The 25230-nt window shown below is 36.8% G+C and overlaps 3 protein-coding genes across 3 annotated transcripts; all 3 read right to left on the reverse strand.

The window, feature by feature from the left end:
* Positions 1-2503: 2503 nt before the first annotated feature.
* Positions 2504-5997, reverse strand: LOC111022064 (FT-interacting protein 3). The gene is given in 5 exon segments (XM_022299226.2): positions 2504-3326; positions 3329-4999; positions 5002-5315; positions 5573-5651; positions 5837-5997. Coding segments are annotated over 3 exon segments (2325 nt in total). The 5' UTR covers positions 5279-5315; positions 5573-5651; positions 5837-5997; the 3' UTR covers positions 2504-2949.
* Positions 5998-13871: 7874 nt separating this feature from the next.
* Positions 13872-15031, reverse strand: LOC148213242 (uncharacterized). Its single transcript, XM_088123778.1, has 2 exons — positions 14630-15031; positions 13872-14066 (listed from the first exon to the last, which is right to left on the reverse strand). Exons 1-2 carry the CDS (start codon positions 15029-15031, stop codon positions 13872-13874), a joined length of 597 nt encoding a protein of 198 aa, XP_087979904.1.
* Positions 15032-21750: 6719 nt separating this feature from the next.
* On the reverse strand, positions 21751-24789 carry SPC98 (spindle pole body component 98). Its single transcript, XM_022299241.2, has 2 exons — positions 22384-24789; positions 21751-22287 (listed from the first exon to the last, which is right to left on the reverse strand). Exons 1-2 carry the CDS (start codon positions 24660-24662, stop codon positions 21996-21998), a joined length of 2571 nt encoding a protein of 856 aa, XP_022154933.1. The 5' UTR covers positions 24663-24789; the 3' UTR covers positions 21751-21995.
* Between the last annotated feature and the right edge of the window lie 441 nt (positions 24790-25230).

The raw sequence follows: 25230 nt of genomic DNA on the forward strand, positions 1-25230 counted from the left end.
AAGATTCGAACTTGATCTTGGATCAGGTTTGAATTAACCAAGAAGATAAATAAAATGCAGCGGACTTGTATTAGACACAGGCTTCGACCTGGATTTTGGATCGGGTTCGATTTAACCAAAAAGATGATAAAAATGCAATGTACACAGGCTTTGATCTCGATCTTGGATTGAGTTCGATTTAACCAACAAGATAAATTAAATGCAGTGGACCTATGTTAGACACATTCTTCGACTTCGATTTGGGATAGGGTTTGATTAAACCAAAAAGATGATAAATGCAAAGGACATGTGTTATACACACACTTCGGCCTCGATCTTGGATCAGGTTTGATTTAATCCAAAAAAGATGATAAAAATGTAATGAACCTATGCTATACATAGGCTTCAACCTCGATCTTAGATAAAATTTGATTTAACCAACAAGATAAATTAAATGCAGTAGATCTGTGCTAGTTACAAGATTTAACCTCGATCTTGGATCGAGTTTGATTTAACCCAAAAAGATATAAATGCATTGGACTTGCGCTTTACACATGCTTTGACTTCAATTTTGGATTAGGTTCGATTTAACCAATAAAAGATGAGAATGCACTAGGCCTGCACTTCACACAGGTTTCAAATTCGATCTTGGATCAGGTTCGATTTAACCAAAAAGATAAATAAAATGCAGCGGACCTGCATTAGACACAAGCTTCGACCTCGATCTTGATCGGGTTTGATTTAACCAAGAAAGAATGAAATGCAATAGACCTTTGTTTTATACAGGCTTCGACCTCGATCTTGGATCTAGTTTGATTTTATCAAAAAAGATGGTTTCAATTTTTCTAAAAAGTTGAAGTGATTTGATTTGTTAGGAAGTTCTTCACCTAAGTGCAGGATTTAGAAATCCTCCTTAAAAAGATGTCCAAGTGAATGAGATGTGCACTTGAAGCATGATGAAAAAACCAACACAAACCCAAGTGTTCATGAAAGTGTAGACTTCCACACATTGTATGCATTACTTGTCGTGTGAATGACATTTACAAGAATGATGGGTGTATTTGCAAATATGCATTGTCCCAATATCTTGAATGACAAGCGATAAGCAAAAATACTTTTTTAAGTTTGAAATGTAATAATGCATTTGAAAACGTATGAACATATGCTCTCTTTTTGCTTTTATTTATTCAATGTATTTAGCTTACATACATGATACATATACATGTGAAAGCTAGATGAATGCAACAGATATTCATGATATTCGTAGTTGCTTTGGCACAACCAATGAATGTCTCTGGATGCACATTCATGTGCATGATAAAGCTAGATGGATGCAAAATGTATGCATAATATTCATATTTTTATAATTTAACCATGGTATGAAACTGATATATATATATATATATATATATATATAATGCAAGTGATGTGAATGCATGATTTGTGAAATATGGTTGAGAGAACAAAAATATTGTCTACTTTTGAAATATTGTCTACTATTGTTCTTCTTATTAGAAAATATTTAGCATTGAATCAAACGAAAAAAGTATTATCAACATTGGAGGAAATACGTCTACTTTTTTTTTTTTTTTTTTTTGTGAATGTCTTTACTTGATAGAAGATATTGCATCATATTGATTTCTCAACGATATCAGATATGGTGGGAGATTTTTGTTTTTTTAGATGGATCTCATGTGCTAGTTAAAAGAACTATGAAAGATAATCCATTAGCATTGTGCATCTTGCTTGTTTAACCTGCTTCATAACCTCAGTCTCGTAATTGACAAGAATGTTGGATACAAGAAAATGAATTGGGGCTTAGGAACAAACAATGATAGAAATCATGATTTTTCAACAAAGCTTAACAATGACGAAAAATCGACGCGCTTTGTTGAACGAAATTGTGTTTCTTATGTGCAAGTGTACAGTATCGTTGTAGCAAGTAATAAAATGCTCGAATCTACAGAGAATGTTCACTACACACTTTAACAATACCTCAAGAAAGCTAAACTATAAATGCAAACAAATTTTGGCCAACGCAAGTGAAAAGAGTTTTATATAAACAAAAAACTATGCTGCACAATGACTATTGTAAATCCACACCAAGATCGGCTCCAATAGCCCTTAACAAAATGGTAATCGATGAATATGGTTAACTAACTTCTTTTTAACAGGGTAAGGGGGAAGGTTGAATGTGAATTTTTCTTGGTTGCTCAAACAGTGTTGTAGCATTAACAATGTGAGTACAGGCCAAACAGACATAGAGCATTTCCAGGTTTCCTAGATTTTCTGCTGTTAGGATTTATCGACAAACTTACACAGCATTTAAAAGCAATTTATAGCCATGCTATGTGAGCCCTATTCCTAAGCACCCACTCTCTAACACAAGCAGAATCTAGCACAAGTTGAAGTCCATCAACTTTTTAACTTCGAAAAAAGAAAAATTGATTTGTAACTATTTGCAAGGATATGAGGGAAGGTGAATGCAAAAACAATGGCATTGAATGGATAAATATTTTGAAGGTTCAATCACCAAAATAAGAGTTAAACCAATCAAGTAAAAATATTGAAACAAGAATATGAAAATGCTAAATCATCCTTAGGATACATTATGTACAAAATAGATAAATCCAAAAGTCCAAACACCACAAAAAAAAAATGAAGGTCCACAAAATGGCCAGTCTCAATGGAATTCTAGTCATAATCTAAACTGAAAAAGAAAGAGAAAAAAAAAAGAAAAAAAACCTCAGAAACTTAATAATGCCAAGAAATTCTATTTAAAAGATAATTAACATAAAAGAAATCCATAAATAAAAACTGCCTTCACCTGCTGGGGAAGGCCATCATAAGATTTAAACTCTTGAATGCCCCAAAATTTGCCCCCTAAACAAAGATGTGATAAAACCAGCAAACAAAAGCTTCTTCATGTTTTGCCCCATCATTTTTTACCCAGAAAAGTTCAGTTGATCCTCATAGCATGCAGTCCGTTCTTGCCGGCAACCTCCGGAAGAAGTTCAGAGGCACGGATGGGAGCTTGTACCGAAACCTCGGGTGTCTCAGCACGTAGATCCCGGAGAGAAGCGCCACAACTTGGAACGGCGTAACATACAGAACAATGGCAGAAACCAGGCAGAAGATCACAAACAATGCTGAAGCTCTCGGGTCGCGCCAACTGAGTAGAGACTGCAGCCTCTCGCCCTGCGTCGCGAGGTCCCCGACTACAGTCTGGATCCTCCCGGCAATGCTCCTCAGCCGATCGTACCTCATCCTCACGATGTCAGCGGGTCGGGAAGTGGGAAACGTGTCGAACTCCTCGTCGAGCTCGTCGGGGTGAGCGGAGTCGGCGTGGAGAGGCGGGTGTCCATGTGAGGAGGGTGCCTTGGCCTCCATCTATAATGCCAAACTCCAATTAGGAACAGGTAGAGGAAAATTGTGGGAAGAATGAGCTCAGGGTACATGACAAGGATGATGAACAAGATGTGAATTAGAACAGTTGTAATTGGGTTTCTCCAATTGCAAATCTGATCAAACCATTTCCCAACTGCAATCAAGCCACTGAAAACTCCCATGATTCTGAAGAAATTCGCCTTGCTTCTCCTCATACTCCACATGTGGGAGCCTACGTCGAGCATATACTCGACGATCTCTTTTCGCAGCGGGGGCTCGGCACGGTTCAGCCTCATCGAGACGATCTGAGTCGCCTGGTGCCGTAGGCTATCGAGTTGGCTAACAGTCAATGGGTGAAGATAGTGCATTTTGGGGAGGAGGGGATGTGAGTACATGTGCAGCATGTTTAGCAAAGAAGAGCAAGTAAATCTCACAGCCAAATGAATCTCACCCATCTTCTTCACCCCACTTGAGTGCAGAACCAGCAGAGGATATGAATGTGTGTAAACTCGATCGGTTTCGAGCGTAGAAAGGCGAATTCTTACCTTCCCTATCCGTGCATCTTTCGCTGCTCCAGCCTTATCCCCGCCGTGCAGATGGCAGTTGTCGAAAACCCCAATTGTGATGACAGTGCAGGGGTCAAAAACCTCCCAAGTGTACTGCTCATTCCACTTGGGCATGAAACTGTCGATGATCGTCCTCGTTCGAACCCACTTCTGCCCGTATTTCGCCACACAGTACGCATCAGTCGTTCCTCGCCCATCTTTCGTCTTCATTGGCATTAGCCCCTGAGCATTCAGAATCCCCAATTCTAACACCCCAATGTGGTTCTTCCACAGTTGTTTTGCGGTCGGTCGGAGATCGCTACTGTAATGTGTCGATTCATCCAAAACATGGTAGCCACCTTCCAAACAAATCCTCATGTGAATCCTACTAGAGAACTTGATTTCCTTCTTCTTCTCCCCTTCAACAACAACAACGTGTTTCTCAAGATTGAACCACTTTGTGTTCACAGGTCTATGGTCCAATCTCCTATCGACATACTGCAGCGGGATTGCACACCGTCCCAAAACCTCATCCTTGTTCGGTGCAACTCGGTCTTCCACACTTAGTATCAAAGGCTCTTCAAATGGTTCGGCCGCAACAAACATCAAATCCTCATTCCACATTGGATTGATAGTTCTAGACTGCGAAATTCTAGTTCTCAAAGCCTGATTTCCAAGTATAGCCTTCACAAAAACCTCTGGATACCGACCCTTATCACTCGGCTGCAGATCCTGAGCTTCAATGATATTCACCCTCAAGTACCAAAGCTTAGCGGAAAGATACACCTTCGACCGAATATTCGCGATCCCATCAGCTCCGCTCACGGTTGCAGCATCCGAATTCCAAGCCTCGGAAAATGCTTCATCTGCCTGCGTTCCCATCCAAACAGCCAACATCAGCTCTCCTTTCACCTTGTCCCCCTTCCTATCATCCAACCGATACCATTGCGGCGCCAGGGGACTATCGGGCGGTACCCTTCTCGGGACCTCATTCATGTCGAAAAGAACCCTCCCCATGAAGTCATCCTTCACAAAATCCTTATCCTTCACAATCACCTCAAGAACCGAAGCCTGAATCCGATCCTTCGAAAGGCAAACACCTGATTCCATTCGGGATTCGACTTCTTCTCGAAATGGCGAGTGGTACCTTTGTAGTTTCCAAGCTTAACCTCGACGTAGGGGTCGCAGCTCCCGGTGACATCTTTCCCGGGCAAGTCTTTCGCCTTGACGACCCGAACGTAGAGGTAATACATTTGCTCAACGAGGTCATAGGTGCTGGCTAGTTTGTCGCCAGTGACCTTCCCCCCGCCCAGATGGGGATTGGTCTCTTTCAGTAAGAAATCCTCTGGTGGAGGCTTCTGCATCATCTTCACACTTTTTGAATGCAATTTTTCTCAAACAGACCTAAAAAATAAAACCCAAAACAAAGCTCAAAATTCAAAATTTCCCTCTTGAAGAGCCGAAACATCGGATAACAGAGTCAGAGTCAAGCGGTTGCCGGAAAAATCGGAAGAAAAAATTCAAAAAAATCTCTCCATTGTAATACGGCTTGCAGAACCCAAAACGACGTCGTACGAACAGTTCTCGACTAGAAAATAGAAAACTTAAAATAAAAAATAAAAACATAGAAAAAAAAAGAGTTCAAGGGTGCGTGAGTTCACCTGAAAGCAAAAATGAGGGAGGAGAAGAAAAAAATTCCGGCAAGTCTTGAAAGCTTCAGATCTGGAAAGTTCTCAGGCGCTGCAGAGAAATGGGAAAAGAAGAAAGAAATGCAGAAGAAGTGAGTTTGATGAAGAGCCGTAGATCCAAAGAAACAAAAAAGTAATCCGCCACATTGTTTGCTGTTTGGTTGCCGAGAAAATGCCAGATTTTCCCTCATTTTCCAGGGAACCAAACAGAAAAATAGAAAAGTTAAAGGTACCGACCGGCAGCAGTGGTGATCTTCCATGGCATTGCTGAAAAGAGGAAGAAAAAGGAAACCCCATGAGAGAGGAAAATGGAGAGATGGGCCTTCGGTTTTAGAGAGAGAGAGAAGTGGGTTTTTTTGGTTTCCGATGAGAAGTATATACGAAGTGAACTTTATTGGATTTTCCATTTTTTCTTTTTTAATTTCTTTATAAAATTTTTTTCTGTTTATTCAGTGAAGGAAAGCATGTGAAGGGAGCGTCGGAAGTGTAGTTGGAGTCTGGTGTCGGTCCGCTGGGGCCCACTCGCACGTGTGCAACGGTGTACTTCGCACGTGTGAGTTGTATTTTTCTTGGGTCAACTATGAGCCATTGTGTGCAATGCATGTTCTTCATTTTTCATTTATTCTACGGTCATTTTAAAAATTTCAATACTACCTGCAATTTTGTAAATCTTTTAATAACTACGAGACTCCATAATATTTTGAATAGAATATTGACGTGGTAAAATTTAAAATGCATAATAATTAACGAAGATTAATTTGTTGTAGTACTAATTAATTGTTCTAGGCATGCTTCTAATTGTTCCATAATTCTAGATTTTGTCATGCTGATTTTTTTTTCAAATTTTAATGAACATTTGTAAAATAGTACCCTTTGAAACATTTACGAAAGGTTAAAAATAAATTGAATTTTTTATAAAAAATTTGGACGTTTGTTCAAATGGTACCCTTAAAACATTTTTGAAAGATTAAAAATAAATTGAAATTTTTTAAAGAATAGAGATTTTTTTTTAACAAATGACAAAATGTAGGATACTTTTTGTAATTTAGTCTAAAATTTCAATAATATCGAGATAGTTCATATTGGCCATTCAATTTCTACCTTCAACTTTTGATTTTATTGGATTGAAAAAATAAACCTTAAATTTAGGTTAGTGTGGTAATTTTAATAGAAATTCTTTAAATCACCCCCTAACTTTAATAGAATAGAATAAAGTAAGAAATTCTAAAATCATTAATATAGTGCAAACTTAGTTCGGTACCAAGTTAAAGTTTGATTAATGCACAAAATTGGTTATAAATAATTTTCCCAAAACTTACCTATTTCAACAAAAGAATCTCATTTTTTTTGTCCGAATCCTATTAATTTCATATAAAAATATATGTTTTAATTTATAGCTCATTTAATAATTTTCAATTATACTCTTATTAATGGGTGAATTCTAAACGTCCCTCGTGATAAATTTACTATGATGTGATATACTTTGTCCATTAATAGAAATTTAGATTAGAAATTAGGGCACCCAACAGAAAAAAAATTCAATGCCGACTCACTAAATGTCAAGAGTTTATATTCTCACTCAATTTTAACATTCACCAAATAAAATAGTATAATTAAAAATTGTTAAAACATAATGGATTAAATTGAAACATTTTAAATAATAAGGACTAAATTGAAAAAACCCACAAATGTCAGACTAAATATTATTTAGCCTGGTATTGGTTCTCATAGAAATTCAATTTTTGCTAAGGTAGTTTTCGTCTGAATCTTAAATAATTTCATACAAAATATGTGTTTTCATTTGACACATATGAAAATACTTTTTTCAACAATTTTGCAAACGAAAACTTATTCAATGATAAAAATTACAACACCCTGGAAAGTTATAGGGCAAAAATTGAAATATTTATCCAAGTATAATGTACAATTCACTGAAATGGAAAGTTTTACCTCCCTAAATTTAGGGTTAAATTAATATTTTTCCTTTTTTTTATTTAGTTCAAATATATATTTTTCGTTCCTCATGTTTTGGTATTTTTTTAATTTAGTGTTTAAAAGTTTCAAAGCTAATCTATTACATTTTAATATTTTTCAATTATTATCTTATTCATTCGTAATTCTAAATGTGGCTCATGTTTATTAGATTTATGATATATAAGTGGTGCATTTAGAGGAGAAATTAAGACACTCAAGAGAAGAACAAGTTGAGATTTATGTCAACTTCTTAAAAATTTGGAGGAATTTTAAATTATGGAAATGATTTCAAATCAATAAAAATAAAATTTTTTATTTGATTGATTGCAGGAAATGAAAAGAAATATTTATTTTATCATCATGTCCTTGTAATTATATATAATTTTTAAAAATAATATCCTAACAATATTCCTCTATATTAGAGGAAAGCAAATGATGCCCTCGTTTTCTAGCCAGTAATGACGAATCTTGTATGTGTTCCGAAGAAAAGTTGTTCGGTTTTCGGGGTCTTGAAGGAGCGTGGAAATACATAAAAACTCTAGAATAGAAATGGAAAAGAGATGTAACTCCAGTTCCTTCGGAAATGGTAAGATCAAATATTTTTTTAGTATATATTAAACTATAGGCGGTTCATCGAAGTCTTCTCGGGTGATCGATCGGAAGGGCTTAAGCTTTCTATTATTTAGTAAAGGGCAAATGAGGGACGTGTGCAATAGTTTTCTTTCTTTCTCCCGCTCGATCGCTTCAATGCCTCTAATTTGAGAGATAACTAGAAAGCCTTCTCCCGAATGAGAGGATGTGTACCCTCGGAGGCTCCACTTTGTCGTAGATCCACTTAGGTTTTGTCCCGAACTTCTCCTTGACCCATCCTCTTTGATTCAGATTGTGGAGCATTCAATGCACTTGATGTAGACTACAAAGAAGAGGCTTGCCCGTGGGCTGGGCTAGGAGAGTAGCCACCTCTTCACTCTCCTTCAGTCGATTCTGATACCAATCTTATCTCTTGGAGAGAGGTGCAGAAGCTCTCTCTTTGATTTAGGAGAGCGTTCCACCACTTCGATTGATGTGGGTCGTATCTATAGGGTTACCAGGATAAGGTACCCAACCTTATCCATGTACTACAGACCATTTAGGTTATTATTGGAACATTATCCACTTGTATATCGAATGTATACTGTATATCAAAAATATACACTATATATTAAATATATACTGTATATCAAATATATATTGTTCCGGTTACAGTAAATAACCTTGGATATTAGTTTATTGGAATACGAGTAATGCAAATAAATAATAAGATAACTCTTTATTGAATAAATAATTTGTTCATAAATTACAAATATACGAGCTAAGGGCACCAAACCCAACAATCTCCCACTTGTCCGAAAGCGAGTGAGATGTACAAGTATTACAATGAACTAGGATATACAATATACCCAATAACATCTCCCACTTGCCTTAGACTAAATGATACATGTCTCGTAAACCTAGACTCTCTAGATGACCCTCAAACACTTTAGCCATGAGAGCCTTTGTAAACAGATCAACAATATTGTGCTTCTCCCAAATCTTTCATTTAGAATTGTGTTGCCAGCCAGTTTTTTAATGTTGGTGAGAAAACATACATCATTTCCAATGGTAGGATATCATCAATGTATAAAACTAGGAAAGCTACAGTACTATTAACGACCTTCTTGTAAACACAAGGTTCGTCAACGTTTTGGTCAAAGCCATAAGATTTGACTGCAGTGTCAAACCTTATGTTCCAGGATCTTGAAGCTTGTTTCAATCCATAAATGGATATCTTAAGTTTGCAAACTTTTTGATCTTACCTTGTTCTATTAAGGCGGAGCATCGGTAGTCGGCGTCGATTTTTGGCTAAAATCGGCGCTGAAAACCGACCTAGTTGGTTTCAATTTTAGGAAACCGACCTTTTCTTCAAAGCTCTTTTGCACTGATCGAAACGACTTCAGTTCGGTCGGTCGATTTAGTCAGTTTCCACCAAGAAGCTGCATAAACTGTGAAGGAGGGGAGATGCGACATTGCCCATGGAAGAGAAGTGAGGGAGAGGTCACAACGGCGCTGAACAGAAGAGAAAGGAGGGACACTTAAAATATTGAAGAAGAAGAAGAAAAAGTGAACCTCCCTCCCGGCGGCGCTGTGAACAGAAGAGAAGGGAGAGGAACCTTAAAATATTGAAAAAAAGAAGAAAAAACGAAGATGTAAAGATAAATATTGAAGAAGAAGAAAAAAAAACGAAGATGATGAAAAGATGAAAAAGCAAATACATTGGGAAGCTAAAAACCATCGATAAAAGAAATTTTGAAAACTAAAAAGTAAACTTAAAACAGCTGCTGTTTTTCAGCTGCGCTGCTTTATTGAGTGCTGCTACCAGTTGGTAGCAGCTTTTCTTACTTTTTTTTCCGGTCGGTCAGTTGGAAAGTAGATGTTTTGACCATTCCGACCGACATATCGGTTTTGCATATTGCAAAACCGACTCCACCATACTATCAACTAAATTGACCGACCGACGTCGGTTTGGTCGGTTTCGTTCGGTCGGATAGGTTTTTCGGACATGTTTGCTCACCCCTACGTTCTATGAATCCTTCTATTGAGACATGTAAATGCTCTCATTAATATAGTCATTCAAAAAAGTTGTCTTGACGTCTGTTTGCCATATCTCATAGTCATAATATATGGCAATCGCTAAAAGAATGCTGATGGACTTTAATATGACAACATGGGAGAAAATTTCTTTATAATCAAAGTCATTCCTGCTGGGTATAACAATTTGCCACAAGTCTAGCGTTAAAGGTCTGAATCTTTCCATGACATCTCTCTTCTACTTGTAGATCCATTTGCAACCTACAGGTTGAAGGGACATTAATCCCGTAGCAGAAACAGAGATCTTGTTCTTTGAATTTTGAGGAACAAAACCCACAAAACCAAGCAAAAATACAGGGGTAAAGAACTTACTTTTGAAGAACCTTTCTTCAAGTGATCACCAACAAACACTACCACTGATTTTCTCGCTATCCTCTGGGAATGACGATCTTGCTTGTAGGAACAACGAATTTGGAATTCAAAAGGATTTTGTTATATTTCTTGAGAGAACTCTACAGGGGAAAAGAAAGACAAGGAAGAACCTCTTTGTTATATTCTGTTTTGCAGAACTATTCTGTAAAACGAACATGACGTGGGGTAACTTCCCCACTCCCCTACAATTTTACAGAGGAGTTTTAATTAACTAAATATTAATAATCAATATATATATATATATATATTATATTAATCTTACTAATCAATTAATTAATAATAATCTAATTAACAATTATATATAGGCCGTCCATTAGGTTTTGATCTGTACGTCCATTAGGTCCCCTTGTTAGCTCACAACAGGTAAAACAAAGATCAAGTTTCTTGGAAGAATTTGAAATGTTCAAATTGCTCAAAAGATTATATATGTATATTGATACATTACGATATATAGTTAATTCTAATTAAAACTATATATTATGAGAGAAATTATTTGAATGAGATTCAAATGAAATTAATATGAATATGATTCATAGTAAAATTATTAATTATATTAATCAAATAAATAAATAACACTTAAGTATTTATTACCAAAATAGAATCATATTCTATAGCATTTCTTTCGTATAACCTATAGTTGTAATGTACATTTTATGTACATTATTTTTTTAACCTATAATTTTACTATGAATAATATTCATATTAATTTCATTTGAATCTCATTCAAATAATTTCTCTCATAATATATAGTTTTATTTTAGAATTAACTATATATCATAATGTATCAATATACGTATATATAATCCCTGGAGCAATTTAAACATTTCAAATTCTTCCAAGAAACTTGATCCTCATTTTACCCGTTGTGAGTTAACAAGGGACCTAATGGACCTACAGATCAGAAGCTCCAATGATACGAGATCAATCGGTCAAATTCATTAACCGAGTTAATCAACATTCATTAACTACGGGTGACTCCACTAAAGACCCGCAATTGCATTCTTCTCAATACAGAATATTTTCGTGTCCACGGATATACAACCATTAATGACAAGTCAATCCTACACGAGTGCTCGTAACTCAAGCTGGGTTAAATTACTGTTTTATCCTAAGTTACGTCTTACTACTTAAATACCACTGCTCTTCTAATGAACAACCCGATTATGGTCCAACCAATAACCGAAAGTCCCTCTCGGGCCAGTGAGAGGGTGAGGCCCATTGTTCAATTCTCAGAGTCAGCATTTAAGAGAATACTCATCTACTCCTCTAAAGTCGGGAGGAGTGAACTCCATCTTATGAAGTTATGTTCCTAACTCCCCACTTGGTCTCGTCCCCACAATGGTAGGAATGTTGAGTCGGCGACTCGGGCCACTCTCACCCATACAGATCAAAGGACGAGCCTCATGGGCAGGAGTCCATAACTCACTCAGGATTGAGAATGAGTTGCTTGGTCATCCTATGAAATAGCAATCAGTTAGTCAATGGCGTTACATCTAACGATTTGTTATTTTGCCATCCGATCTTATACAAACTCATTGTATAGGATACCCTCACTCGCGTGTCTCCACACGAATGATAAGGTACCCTGCCTTATCCATATACTATAGACCCTTTAGGTTATTCCCGGGACATTATCCATTTGTATATGGAAGGTATATCAAATATATACCAGAATATACACTGTCCCGGTTATATGATAATAACCTTGGGTGTTTAGTTTATTGGATTTGGACAGTACAATGCTATGAATTCAACAACAAATTGATTGAATATAAATTTGTTTTTACATAAATACAAACTATGAGTTTAGGGCAACACACCTAACACGTTTTACCCCATCAAGTTGATCCACAAGCTCCTAGACAGAATTGGAGTACATAGACTCCATTTCCTGATCCACAGCTTTGACCTATCCATCTTTTGTCAATATCTTTCATTATCGGTTTATAAGACAACGAGTCCTCAACGCCATCATCAGGTATGACGACCTAGGATTTTGTTAATCCCACGTTACGGCCAGGTTGAGTTACAACCTTCCCGCTACGTCGAGGCCCTCTCAAATCTTGTGAAGTTTGATGTTAGCTCGATGTACTGGCTCTGTCAACAACCCTTGTTGATGGTCCAGCAGTATCGACAACTCTTGCTGTCGTACTGATAGCTTCATTCGGAAATTTCATTTATCACCATTTTACTACGTGGTTTATGATCTCTTACGTGATTTTCTTCTAGGAAAGTAGCATTTGTCGATACAAATACTTTATTTTCATTAGGATCGAAGAATTAACCACCTCTTGTTTCTTTGGGAAAACCTACAAATAGGCATACATTTGAACGTGGTTCCAATTTCTTTGGGTTTGCCACAAGCACATGTACTGGACACTCCCAAGCTCTGAAGTGTCTTAAACTAGGTTTACGACCTCTCCAATGTTCAAACGGTGTTTCAGAGACACTCTTTGATGGAATATTGTTCAGGATATAAACTGCATTCTCTACTGCATAACCCCAGATCGAATCAGGCAATTAAGCATAGCTCATCATTGACCGAACCATGTCAACAGTGTTCTATTTCTCCTTTATGACACACCATTTTGTTGTGGTGTACCGGATGCTGAGAGTTGGAAAGCAATTCCGTGTTCTATCATATAGTCTTAAAATCTTAAGTCCATATACTCACTACCATGATCTGATCGAAGTGTTTTAATGGACTTACCTAATGAATTTTCAAATTCAGTCTTATACTCTTTGAATTTTTCAAGAGCTTCAGACTTATGTTGCATTAGGTAAAGATACCCAAATATTGAATAATCATCTATGAAAGAGATGAAATATTCATACTCACCACGAGCTCGAACATTCATTGGACCACAAAAGGTCTGAATGTACAAGTTCTAAGGGTTCTTTGACTCTATAACTCTTTGTTGTAAATGACCTTGTAGTCATTTTTACCCTCAAGTAATGATTCACATACTAGTAAAGAGTTGTTCTCTAACTCACTTAGGAGACCGCTCTTAACCAGTTTCTCAATCCTATTGAGATTAATGTGGTCAAGTCTGAGGTGCCAAATATGGACATTTTCTTTAGGAGAAATTCTTTGTCTTTTGGAATGTGTTGTTGTAGTTTTAAATAATTCAGTGTTTAGAATTGTTTTAGTTAAAGTTGGTTTTAGTACGTACAAGTTATTTTCTAATTTTGTTGAACAAATTTCAACACATTTTCTTATAATAAACGCTTCATTAGAAAGAAAATAGATTGACATAGATTATTCAAGTAAGCAAGCAACATAAATTAAATTTCTCTTCATTTGAGGGACAATGTACACATTATCTAATAACATGTATCTACGCTTGCTGAAAAATAACTTGACGCTGCCCATTGCAACAACAGAGATGATCTCTCCGATTCCAACTCTCAGAGACATCTTTCCGGCCTCTAGTTGCCTCAAGGAACTAATTCTCTGTAAAGAAAAGCAAAAGTGATTAGTGGCTCCCGAATCAATTATCTAGACATTCTCCACCAAACATGTTTCTAAAACGAGTAAATCGAATTTACCTTATTTTTCTTTCTTCTTCTCGGCCAAGTACTTCGTGCAGTTCCTCTTCTAGTGCCTTTCAACACTACAGTGGAAACATTTTTCTTTGTCTACGACCTTAGCCTTTTTTTTCCTTTTGGGCAGCAGCATGGACAGTTTTATTCCCCTATCTACCCTTCTTCTTCTTGAATTTCTTTAAACACGAAGAAGAAGATCCAGGCTTAGTCCCAAAGGTCGAAGCTTTGTGGAAGTTTTTGTTGGAGGTGATAACATTTGCCTTCCCCTCAGGTCCCCTGTTTTTCATAAGGGACTCGTAAGTCTGGAGCTCATTGAGGAGCGTGGTTAGGTTGTATTCTAGTTTATTCATCACAGTGTTGCTGCGAAACTGAAGGAAGCTCTTCGGAAGAGACTCCATAATAAAACTGACTTGCTAGACTCATTGATGACAACGCCATTCATCTCTGCCACATTGAAGTGGACCATCATACCGAGAACATGTTCCCAGACAGATGTTTTCCCTCCTTCATCCGTAAGTTGGAGATGAATTTGAGAGCTTCATGCATGACTTGTGAGAAAAGTTTTCCAAACATGTCGTACAATGAATCCATGATCTCGAGTGCAGTGATCATGGTCTCATGCTTCTTTGCCAAAATATCAGATATGTTGGCCAAGATGTAGACTCGGGCCTTGGAGTTGGCCTTTATCCTTCTTTCATATGCGTCACGAACAACTTTCGTGGCGTCAAGTCTAACGGCCTCCAGACAGGCCTCCGTTAAGACAAAGTAGAGATCATCTACTACGAGTATGACATTAAGGTTCGTTTTCCACATGGGATAGTTATCCCCAGTCAGTTTATTGGTGTCGAGAAGTGAAATTAAAGACGTAAACATAATTGCTGATAACAAACAAATTATTTACATTAGAACTTTTTAAAAACTCTTTAAACCAATCAAATTTAGCAAATTAAGGAATAATCAACCCTAACAATTAAATAATTTGCAATGATACTTCAATGATTTAGAACAACCGCCACCGAAGGGTAGTCAGTTATTCCTTCACTGAATTGAGACTATCTCAACCAAGCACTATACTAGGACAACTCTTACCCCTATAATGATTAGCTACCATTTCATTTGGTCCAGAAATCATTAACTAACTTAATAATTTCTTGTAAGTATAGCCCTTTCATTTTGTACCCTAAAATTCTGCCCCGACACACCCACCGTAGGGTAGGACAATACCGTCGTAAAAACTTTAGAATCCTATCCATTTATGGAGTTTACCATAGCATTGATCTCATGCAAACACCTTCTGAAGGGAGGATGCTCCCAGGACACCACGAGGCCGAGCATGAAACCCTTGCTTTGCAAACTAATGAAGGAGACCATAGGAATGTTGTCACATGACTTTCTCTCACTTACTTTAAATACTTTCTCCATTCACCTTGATATTGATCCATGCAAACACCTTCTGAAGGGAGGATGCTCCTAAGGCACCATGATGCCAAGTATGAATCTCATAGTGTAAACTTCACGGAGAGCGTGAGGTAAATAGTATATATTATACATATATCGTATATGAAACATACTGGTATGTTATATACATACAGTAATCCTCTCACTAAGTATTTTATAACTTAGGGTTTATTATTTAAGAAAAAAAAACGGCTAAAACATTTTTCCTTAAATAAAATCATTTTCCCAATAGAACTTATTTAAAGTTTTGACTAATGTTTTTAGTTTATGAAACAATTTAATAAACTAAAACATTATTGCATGCTTTTATAGAATTGACAAATTCAACCCCTAGGTCGGTTCCCAGGTAGAGATGTTCCCTAAACGGTCAACTTAAATACCTTAACCTAGACAGAATCTTGCTAAGACAGGGTTCCTTTATAGGCAATATTTTATAATTTTTTCTTTAAAGAAAAAACTCTAATCTTATTAGAAAAATTGTTAACGTAAGGTTTAATTAATTAATTTTAAAACCCTTTTCAAAACAAATTAATTTACTCTAAACATGCAATACTAAGCTTTAAACATACATATAACAATTATACATATAATTAAGTTTATAGGCATGCATCAAATGAAATTCATAAAACAATATAATAATTATATTTACTAAAGAAATTTCATGCTCAATGCAACTCATTTTTCCATTAATTAACATAACAATTATATTAATTACAAGAAAATTACAACATGCTTCATGTAATATAACACTTATATTAATACAGCTTCACGAGGGCAACACTGGACACTCTAGGCAATGTCACAACATTGTGACATTTTATGCAATGCGCATGTAGTTGGGTTAGCGTTTCAACGTGATTTTTTTTTTTCAGATTTTCGAACTCAACCTCGAGTCTTCTCCTTCAACAGTGAAAATTCTGCCTAATAGTGGCGAAAAACCTCCGAATTCATCCAGCAGGAATGATGATTTACAACATTAAATGCCCAAAACCCCGGGAACTTTACATTGATCCAATCAAATGAATTTGTAAATCTAAATGCCAAAACCAATAAACATCCAATTGCAAAACTCATAAACCTTAAACATCAAAATGCAGAAGAAAACCCACCATATTCAGTGCAAAATTTCAACAGAAAATTCAGAACGAAAAACTGCACTCTGATACCAATTGAAGGGGATGTGAATCCCGGAGCGGGAGTAGTAGAACGCGTTCTTGAATTTCTTATGAAATTTAAAATACATAAAAATATAAATAGGGAAGAAAGTTGGATTTTACGTCTGTAGACTTTCCTTCGTGTAATCCCAATGAAACAACACCACTTGATATTCCTGGCTAAGTCTCTCGGTCGAGAATCCAGATTGTGGGATCCAATTGCAAGGGATTGAGAGAGTAAGAGAGTTGAGAGATTTTTTTAGCCTTCCTTTAGGGTTTAGATTACTGTCATATTTATAGAGAGGGAAAATCATAAGACCGTTAGGATATCTTATCATTCTTGATATATGATATTAAAATAAATAAATAATTAACAATTAATTATTTAACTTTTAATTAAATATCACATATTTAATTAAAACTGTATATTTAAATCATATTCAATGCATCTCTCTTGTATAACGTTTAATTTTAATATGAATCCAATTCATATTAATTATTTGAATCCTATTCAAATATTTATCTCATAACATATAGTTTAACTATTGAACCTTTATTCAAAAGTAAACTATATATATAATGTATCATCATATATATTATATACATTCCCTAATATATAATTTGAACATTTCCAATTCTCTCAAAATCTTGATCCTCGTTTTACCCATTGTGAGCTAGCAAGAATACTCAATGGACCTACAGATCAGAAGGTTAGTTAACTGCATATGATTCCACTAAAGATCTGCAGCTGCACTCTTCTCACTGTAGAATATTTCATGTCCACAGAAATTGACCATTGACGGTAAATCGATCCTTCATGAGTGTTTGTAACCTCAATGGATCAAATTACCATTTTACCCCTAGATTACTTATTGTACCTTAAGTACCACTGATCCTCTAATGAACAATCTAGTTATGGTCCGACCAATAACTAGAAGTTTCTCTTGGGTCAGTGAGAGGGTGGGCCCCTTATTCAAGTCCAGGAGTCAGTCCTTGAGAGAACACTCATTTACTTCCCTAAAGTTAGGAAGGAGTAAATTCCATCTTGCATAGTTATGTTCCCAGCTCCCCACTCGGTCTTGTCCCCAAAATGTTAGGATTATCATTCTCACCCATACAAATCAAAGGATGATCCCTTATAGGCAGAAGTCCATAACTCGCTCAGGTTTAAGATCGAGTTACCTAGTCATCCTATGAGATAACAATCTATTGACCAATGGTGTTAGAGCCAATGATTAATTATTTCGCGGTTCAGTCTTATACAAACTCATTGTATAAGGTACCCCCAATCTCATAACTCTACATTTACGACCTGAATAAAGTTGTTTGTAAAGTTGTTTGTAACTATTACAAAGTGGGTCGTATCCATACTGTTACCAGGATAAAGTACCAAACCTTATCCATGTACTATAAACCATTTAGGTTATTACTGGAACATTATCCACTTGTATATCGAATATATACTATATATAAAAAATATACACCGTATATTAAATATACAATGTATATTAAATATATACTGTATATCAAATATATGCATTATATATTAAATATATACTGTATATCAAATATATATTGTTCTAGTTATATTAAATAACCTTGGATCTTAGTTTATTGGAATACGAGTAATGCAAATGAATAATAAGATAACTCTGTATTGAATAAATAATTTGTTCATAAATTACAAATACAAGAGCTAAGGACACCAAACCCAACATGTTTGCCTTGAAAGACATAAACTTGAGGAAAAGATTGGTGTTCCAAGCTATATCAAACCATGGCGCCCTTTTCCAGTTCCACTCGGTGTGGCTGTTAACCACCCTTGGGGTTGGGTCCATATATGCTAGCTACAACTTTCCTCCAAAGGGCTCTTTCTTCTTAAGTGAAGTGCTAAAGCCATTTAAGCAAAAAAAAACATTGTTTCGCTGCTTGAAAGAGCCAATACCTAGGCCTAAATACATAAGTGAGAGCAATGTCCATTCCCATTTTACTAGGTGGCTACACGAGTGAAAAGATCCTCTGTCCCAAAAAAAAGTCTTTCACATATTTTTCCATTGTTTTGATTACAGAAAGAGGGGCTTTCAACAAAGAAAAATAATAGAGATGTAAGTTATTAAGCACTGATTGAGCCAAGATTAGGCACCCCCTTTGGATAGGTTGAAAATTTTCCATTTGCATAGCTTGCATTTGAATTTTTACACCATAGGTTCCCAAAAATCGATAAATTTTACATTTTCATCCAGGGGGAATCCCAGATATGAAAAAGGGAGCCTTTATGTTCTATAACTAATAAGGTTAGCAGTGACCAAAATGATGCGCTCCTCAATGTTTATCCCTATAAGAGATGTCTTATCCAAGTTTATAGAGAGGTTTGCAGCAAAAATAAAGAGGGAGATAAGTCCCCACCAATCCATTAGGTCTTCTGTTTCACCTTGGCTGAAAATTATTGTGTCGTCCTGATATTGGAGGTGTGTTAAAGCCACGTTCTGGGAACCCACCAAGAAGCCTTGGGATTCTTTTCTCATGACATAAGTGGACTAGACAACTAAAAGCATCTCTAATGAGTGTAAAGAGGAAGGGGGAGAGAGGGCAACGTTGTCTAAGACCCCTTTAAGCTAGGATTTTACCTCTGGGCCTTCCATTTATCATCATGAGAAGTTTGTTGAACCAACACAACCTTGGATCCAAGTGCACCATCTACAGCCAAACCCTTTCATCTTTAGCACAACCATCAAAAAGCTCCAATCGACCACATCATAGGCTTTCTCGTAATCAAGTTTCAGATCAAAACCTTGCGTCTTCTTAGCTCTCCATTCACCTACTCCTTCAGAAGCAACCAAGATCACATGCAGGATGTTCCTGCCCTCCACAAAAGCAGCTTGGGAATCGTGAATTACAGATGGTAGAGATCTTCGAAGCCTCCCGGCGAGGACCTTAGCAATAATTTTGTAGAGGGAGGTGACTAAATTGATGAGGCGGAAATCGCTAACTTTGCTGGCTGTCTTTTTTTTTTTTCGCTATGAGTCAAATATAAGTCTCATTTCTTCTCCCATTGATAATCCCATTTTGAAAAAAATCTTAGAATGCTTCAATGGGATCAGATTTCAAAATGTTCCATGACTTTTTATAATATTGGTTTGCCATTCCATTTGGGCTAGGAGATTTGAGAGTACCTAGGTTCCGAATAGCCTTGTGCACTTCCTCTTCACTGAAGAGCACCTCATGGGGAAAAAAAGGAATATTCAAATTATTTTTCCATTTACATCATCCAAAGAGCAAGGAGTAGTTTAGGCTCTAACATATACTGACCCTCTTTATGTAAAATTCAGTAAAAATGTCATTAATTCCCAGCAGTATTTATTTATTTATTATTATTATTATATTTTTTTTACAATAAACAAAATTTTCATTTCTCAAAGAAAATAAGTTCTCCCAAAGGGAGAAAAAAAATGATAAAAAACAGAACAAAACTCCAAATACAAGGGAATAAAATATTGTTCAACAAAACACACACACATTTTCAGCATGTTCGAATTTGAGACCTCTAAACAAACATGATCAAGAGACCTTAAGTGTTTGCCAAGTGGGCTCCCCCTCGCAGCATTCAATTCGAGCTTTCTTCTAGAACGAGCTTCAATGCAAGTTTCTTTGTGAAGCTGTCCAATTATAGATCTAAATGATCAATCCTAGCAGATTCTTTCTTCGTAAATTAGCATTTAAGTGCAGAATCAAAATCATTGCCAAACCAATGTTTCTTTTTCCAAGTTGTAATTTCAATTTCATATAAACAATGTAATTATAATAGTTTTTGAAGAGGTTCATCACACCTAAATCGAAGAAATCTACAAAATCTCTATAAGAATTGTTGGAGGACTTCTTCCATAGTTTCTTGTTAAGACCATGAAAATAGCGTTTTCCCGTAAAATCTTTGCTCTTCCTCAGAAAGTGTGACCACAAAGAAGTTGCTGAATAAAGTCTAGAAGAGAACCACAATTCACTGTTATCAGAGATCATACTTCTGGAAAAATCTTTCATGTAATTTGGAAGCAGAAGAATAGTAAATGAATAGATAGTTTTAACTTTCCAAGTTAGTATTTTTTTTTTTAACAAAATACAAACTTCTCATTGATTAATGAAAAGATACAAGATGTGCAAAAGATACAAACTCCTAAAGGGTTGCGAAAAAATAAAAAGACAAGAAAAAGAAAGATTGTAAACAGAGTAATACAACGCAAAAGAGCCACCGAAGAAAAACTAAAAAAGGCTAAAGCGGTTACGTCCTAAAAGAACCTCCCAAGAGCAAGGAACCAAAGATAGAAGCTTTAGGAATCTTGAACATCAAGGACATCATCAAGGTCATCTTGATCTTCTGGGAACAAAACTTTGAACTTCTGAGAATATTTGACCCGAATATTTCTAACACCTTCTGCAAACTTTTTTTCCTGCTGAGCTTGAATCTCCATCATTCCATCATTTTTATAGAGTGTGCTTCAATACAAAGAGTCTTTTCTTTGCGAATTTTGGCAAGTTCAGACTAGTTCAGACTGAAGGGAGGATAAATAATCATCAATTAAGAGGGGGGGATAAACTTGAAATGAACTTAGGGAAGAAACGATGTCTTCTTTAAAAACTTGAAGGGATAGATCCATGAAGCCAACGAAAAAGACCCCACTAACACACCGAAAATAACTTATGAATTGGAGAAAACCAATAAAAGAACCGCTGCCTCTAAATAAGAGAAGCAAAGGCAAAAGAGACCTTTCAACTCCTCGAAACACCAAGGATAATAAAAGGGGAAAATACCTTCATAGAGAACCGAGACAGGCTGCCTTTGGTAATCCAACAAATAAGAAAAAAATTCTGCCAAAAAGACTCCTCAGATCCCGCAAATACCACCAATAAAGAAGAACATAAAAGCTGGCTAGGGAAAACATGAGGCATGTCCAAAAACCGTAATAAGACACCATTCCTAATCGTTAATGATAAAAATGGCAAAAACCCTTGAGTCTTTTATAAGAACTCAGAATTGCACATAAATGTAAAAACAGCCTCTGCATCAGATTATAAACAAATGAACAACTCCATACCTAAAATTACATGCCAGTCAATGAAATTTTCAATGGTTGAGCCCTGTGGCTGCCATGAAAAAAATTGTTTGGCGCCCTCAATTATGACTAACAATGAAAGGATATACTTCTGTTTGATGTATACATCTGACATCCACTCTACACATGAGGCCGGAACTGACTGTAAAATTCAGTGAAGTCAAGGCGGAATAAGAGGAACTTCAAATCTACATGTTGTTGCAAAGGCAGCTGAGAAATGAACCCCTCAAGCAATGACGAATATTCTTTAGCTAATGCTGCTAGATCTTGCTCAACATTCCGAAGAAATTCACCAGCACGTTGTGTTAGAGCCTTCCTGCCATCAGCTATCCACGATGCTGTCTCTAAAGATTTCTCGGCTGCACGATTCTTTTTACTCTTGTCTCTAGAGGGTAGAGATGATTCTATTGTTCTAATAAAACACAAGATGCACAGAGTCAAAAAAAAATAAAAAAAGAAATAGTACATAGAGGATCATTAAAATAAATAAACAAAAACAAAATATTACCTGCATTGTAGTTCATGTATTCCCTCATATAACCTGTCCGCATGACTTCGAAATCGCAATATTAGATCAAATAAGACAAAAAGTGACTTGCAAAGTGTCTGAGATTGTTCTCCAAGAAGAGACTTCTCAAATATTGAATGAAGATACTTTTCATGAGCGGCAAGTAAATCATCCAGATCCATTGCTGCTTCCATTTCATTCGAGAAATCAGACCACGATACCTCCAAGACTTCAAACATTATATAGTACTGCAAGTTTGTAACAAAATGATTCATCTCAACCCAAAGGACCTGGCATCGCCTCAACGTTGAGAGTAATCGCAACTTAACCGATTGGTGCAGCTTAGTCAATGAACACGACGTGATGCAGTTTGGTTTCATTGTCTTCCAAGTACCTATAAGTGCGTGCTCAACACGTCTAAGCTTCCACAAAAAATTAAAGATCCTTAAATATTTTGACATGACAGACTCTGTAAATACAGTATCTAGTGGAACTCTTGCCTCGTATTCCAATGAGAATACATCCCAACCCCTATCTCCAGTTCCATGAGGCATCATCTTAACCCTCAATCTATCCAATATGTCTGGATCATCATACTGAGCATTAGACGAGCGAATTGCAGTTTCCAGCAGACCAGATAACTTAAAGGAGCTAATAGCATTAGCAGGCTCAGAAAGCTCAGGCCCAACAATATCCATCAAATATTGGACAAAATCACCTTGTCCTAATAGTAAATAGCGTTTAATTGCTAGACAATGTTCTTTGAACTTGTACCGCTTGTGCATTACATCCAACAAGTGTTTATCTATTCTTTTTGCTGCTCCATCTACCAAAGATTCAAGGGCATCAGTCTCACCATATCCAAGACCTCCCCTTTTGGTTGTGGTCCCAGCAGCTACTGCAGCTTCTGTTGCAGCATCGGCCCATCCCATATCCTCACAACAAACACGAAGGAAGTTAATCGATTTCCCAGTCCTTAAAATACGTTGTGCAAGAGACTGTGGAATGAAAGATGGAAGCATGGCAGCATGAAGCCTATAACCCTCCCTCCAAAGAGACTCGGCTTTCACTTGCTGACCAACAACAAAAAACTCAGAAAAAATGTCTTCCAGCTCCCCTTCTAAAACCCAACTCCGTACCATCTCGAACAGTGGAGAGCATACACGCCGCAGCAAATGCCTCATGAATTCAAGCACCAAGGGGTCACCATGCTGAGCATGTAAATGAATAGCCCCAGCCATTGCCCCACCCTTCATGACCCGGCACTTGTCCACCAATACAGCCATCAACCTCATTTTCGCCATTGGCTCAGCAAACCAGACCACTAACCTCCTTAGAGACAGATAGTTTCCCGAACTTGCTGTCTCTGAAACCAAAGGTATTGGATTCATCGACTGGGCTTCAAGAACTGCTAACAATTTATAGTACTCCGAAAGCTCATCCTGTAATGCAGCACAAAAAGCATGCCCCACAGTTCCAACATCCTCAGCTGGAAAACGTTCCATACTCTCTGAAATATAACCTTTAACCTTCCTAAATAGCCACCCCATTTCACAGAGCTTCCGAACCATTGTCCTAGTTGCCCTGGGAGCCTTAACGAAACTGGATAAAACATACCCATCAGAATTATTGTCAAATTTCACATACTTTCCATCGATGCCCTGACAAGCGTACAACACATCCCTCACCAAAACCTCCTCCGTCACTTCATTTTCCTCCTTCAACAAATTGACAAACTCCTTGAAAGCAATATCGCGAAGATTTTCAGGGTCTTTCGCGACCAGCAAAACCCCCTTCTGCCACTCCTTTTCAGCGCTTCCCCGCGGCCGTAAACCCCCAGAATCAGAATCCTTCCCCAAAACGGGATCACTGGCTACCAAATTTGGCAGCAGCACAGAAGACTCAAACTGGGTCTGCTTACATTTCCGATCCTCGGACACAATTTTAAGCAAATAAAGCACAGCCCACTTGTTATCGACACTCCCAGGGCCGGTTTTGGAGGCAAATTTAGTGTAGAGATCAGCGAAGGTGAGGGCCTGAGAGGACTTACCTTCAGTGGCGAGGCGGCGCTTGATGGACTCGGCAATGGCGGCAGCATCGGGAGCAATTGAGGGAGCCATACGGCTGGTGAGGATGCGGATTGCATAGCGGAGAGAGTTGTGGAAATCGGAGGAGCTAGGGCTGGGAGGGGCGGATTCGGAGGTGGGATTGTGGGAAAGAAGGCGAAGAACAAGCTCTTTGATGAGATCAAGAACCTTACTGTTGTCGTCGTCCTCCATTTTTAGAGGGAGAAGAAGGAATAGAAGTGTAGTCTCAGTCTGTTGTGTAATAACAATAACGGAAGATCAAATCCAAGTCTGCTTTTTGATTTTCTTTGCGGGCGCGGATTTTGCCTCTGCGCTTGCTTTGCCTTTTCTTTCTTCCTTTTTTTTTTTTGGGCAAAAAAGAAAAATCAATCTACATATAAAGATTTGTACAATTTCATGGAAATATCATAAAATGTTAATGTGGATAAATATTTGAGTAAAAGTTAGAAAAATTAAAAAATTAAAAAATATTTAAATTAACCAATAAATATTTTTTCTATTTCTAAATTAGTTAAAAATAATTAATATTAATATTAATTATATATATATTAGTGATATTTTGTTGATATTTTTCATATTTTGTCAATTTTCTTGTACTATGATGTAAATGTCGATTCATCTCTCATGTCGATGTCAAACCCATGGAAACATGATATGTCGATGGAAATGTTGACGTGTCGATGAATATTTAGAACCATGATCAATAGATTTAACATTTCTGCTAAACGAGCATGACTCGATAATTGACATATATCTTCAA

Source organism: Momordica charantia, assembly GCF_013281855.1.
Source record: "Momordica charantia cultivar OHB3-1 chromosome 1 unlocalized genomic scaffold, Mcharantia_2.0 BLBB01000001.1, whole genome shotgun sequence".
Lineage (NCBI taxonomy): Eukaryota > Viridiplantae > Streptophyta > Magnoliopsida > Cucurbitales > Cucurbitaceae > Momordica > Momordica charantia.

Excerpts from the sequence above, each read along its gene's own strand:
- LOC148213242 (XM_088123778.1), bottom strand. The coding sequence starts at position 15,031 with ATGTTTACGTCTTTAATTTCACTTCTCGACACCAATAAACTGACTGGG. Across the intron at positions 14,067-14,629 it reads TGTCTGGGAACATGTTCTCG|AGAATTAGTTCCTTGAGGCA; the intron begins GTATGATGGTCC and ends TTTTCTTTACAG.
- SPC98 (XM_022299241.2), bottom strand. The coding sequence starts at position 24,662 with ATGGAGGACGACGACAACAGTAAGGTTCTTGATCTCATCAAAGAGCTT. Across the intron at positions 22,288-22,383 it reads ATACATGAACTACAATGCAG|AACAATAGAATCATCTCTAC; the intron begins GTAATATTTTGT and ends GTGTTTTATTAG.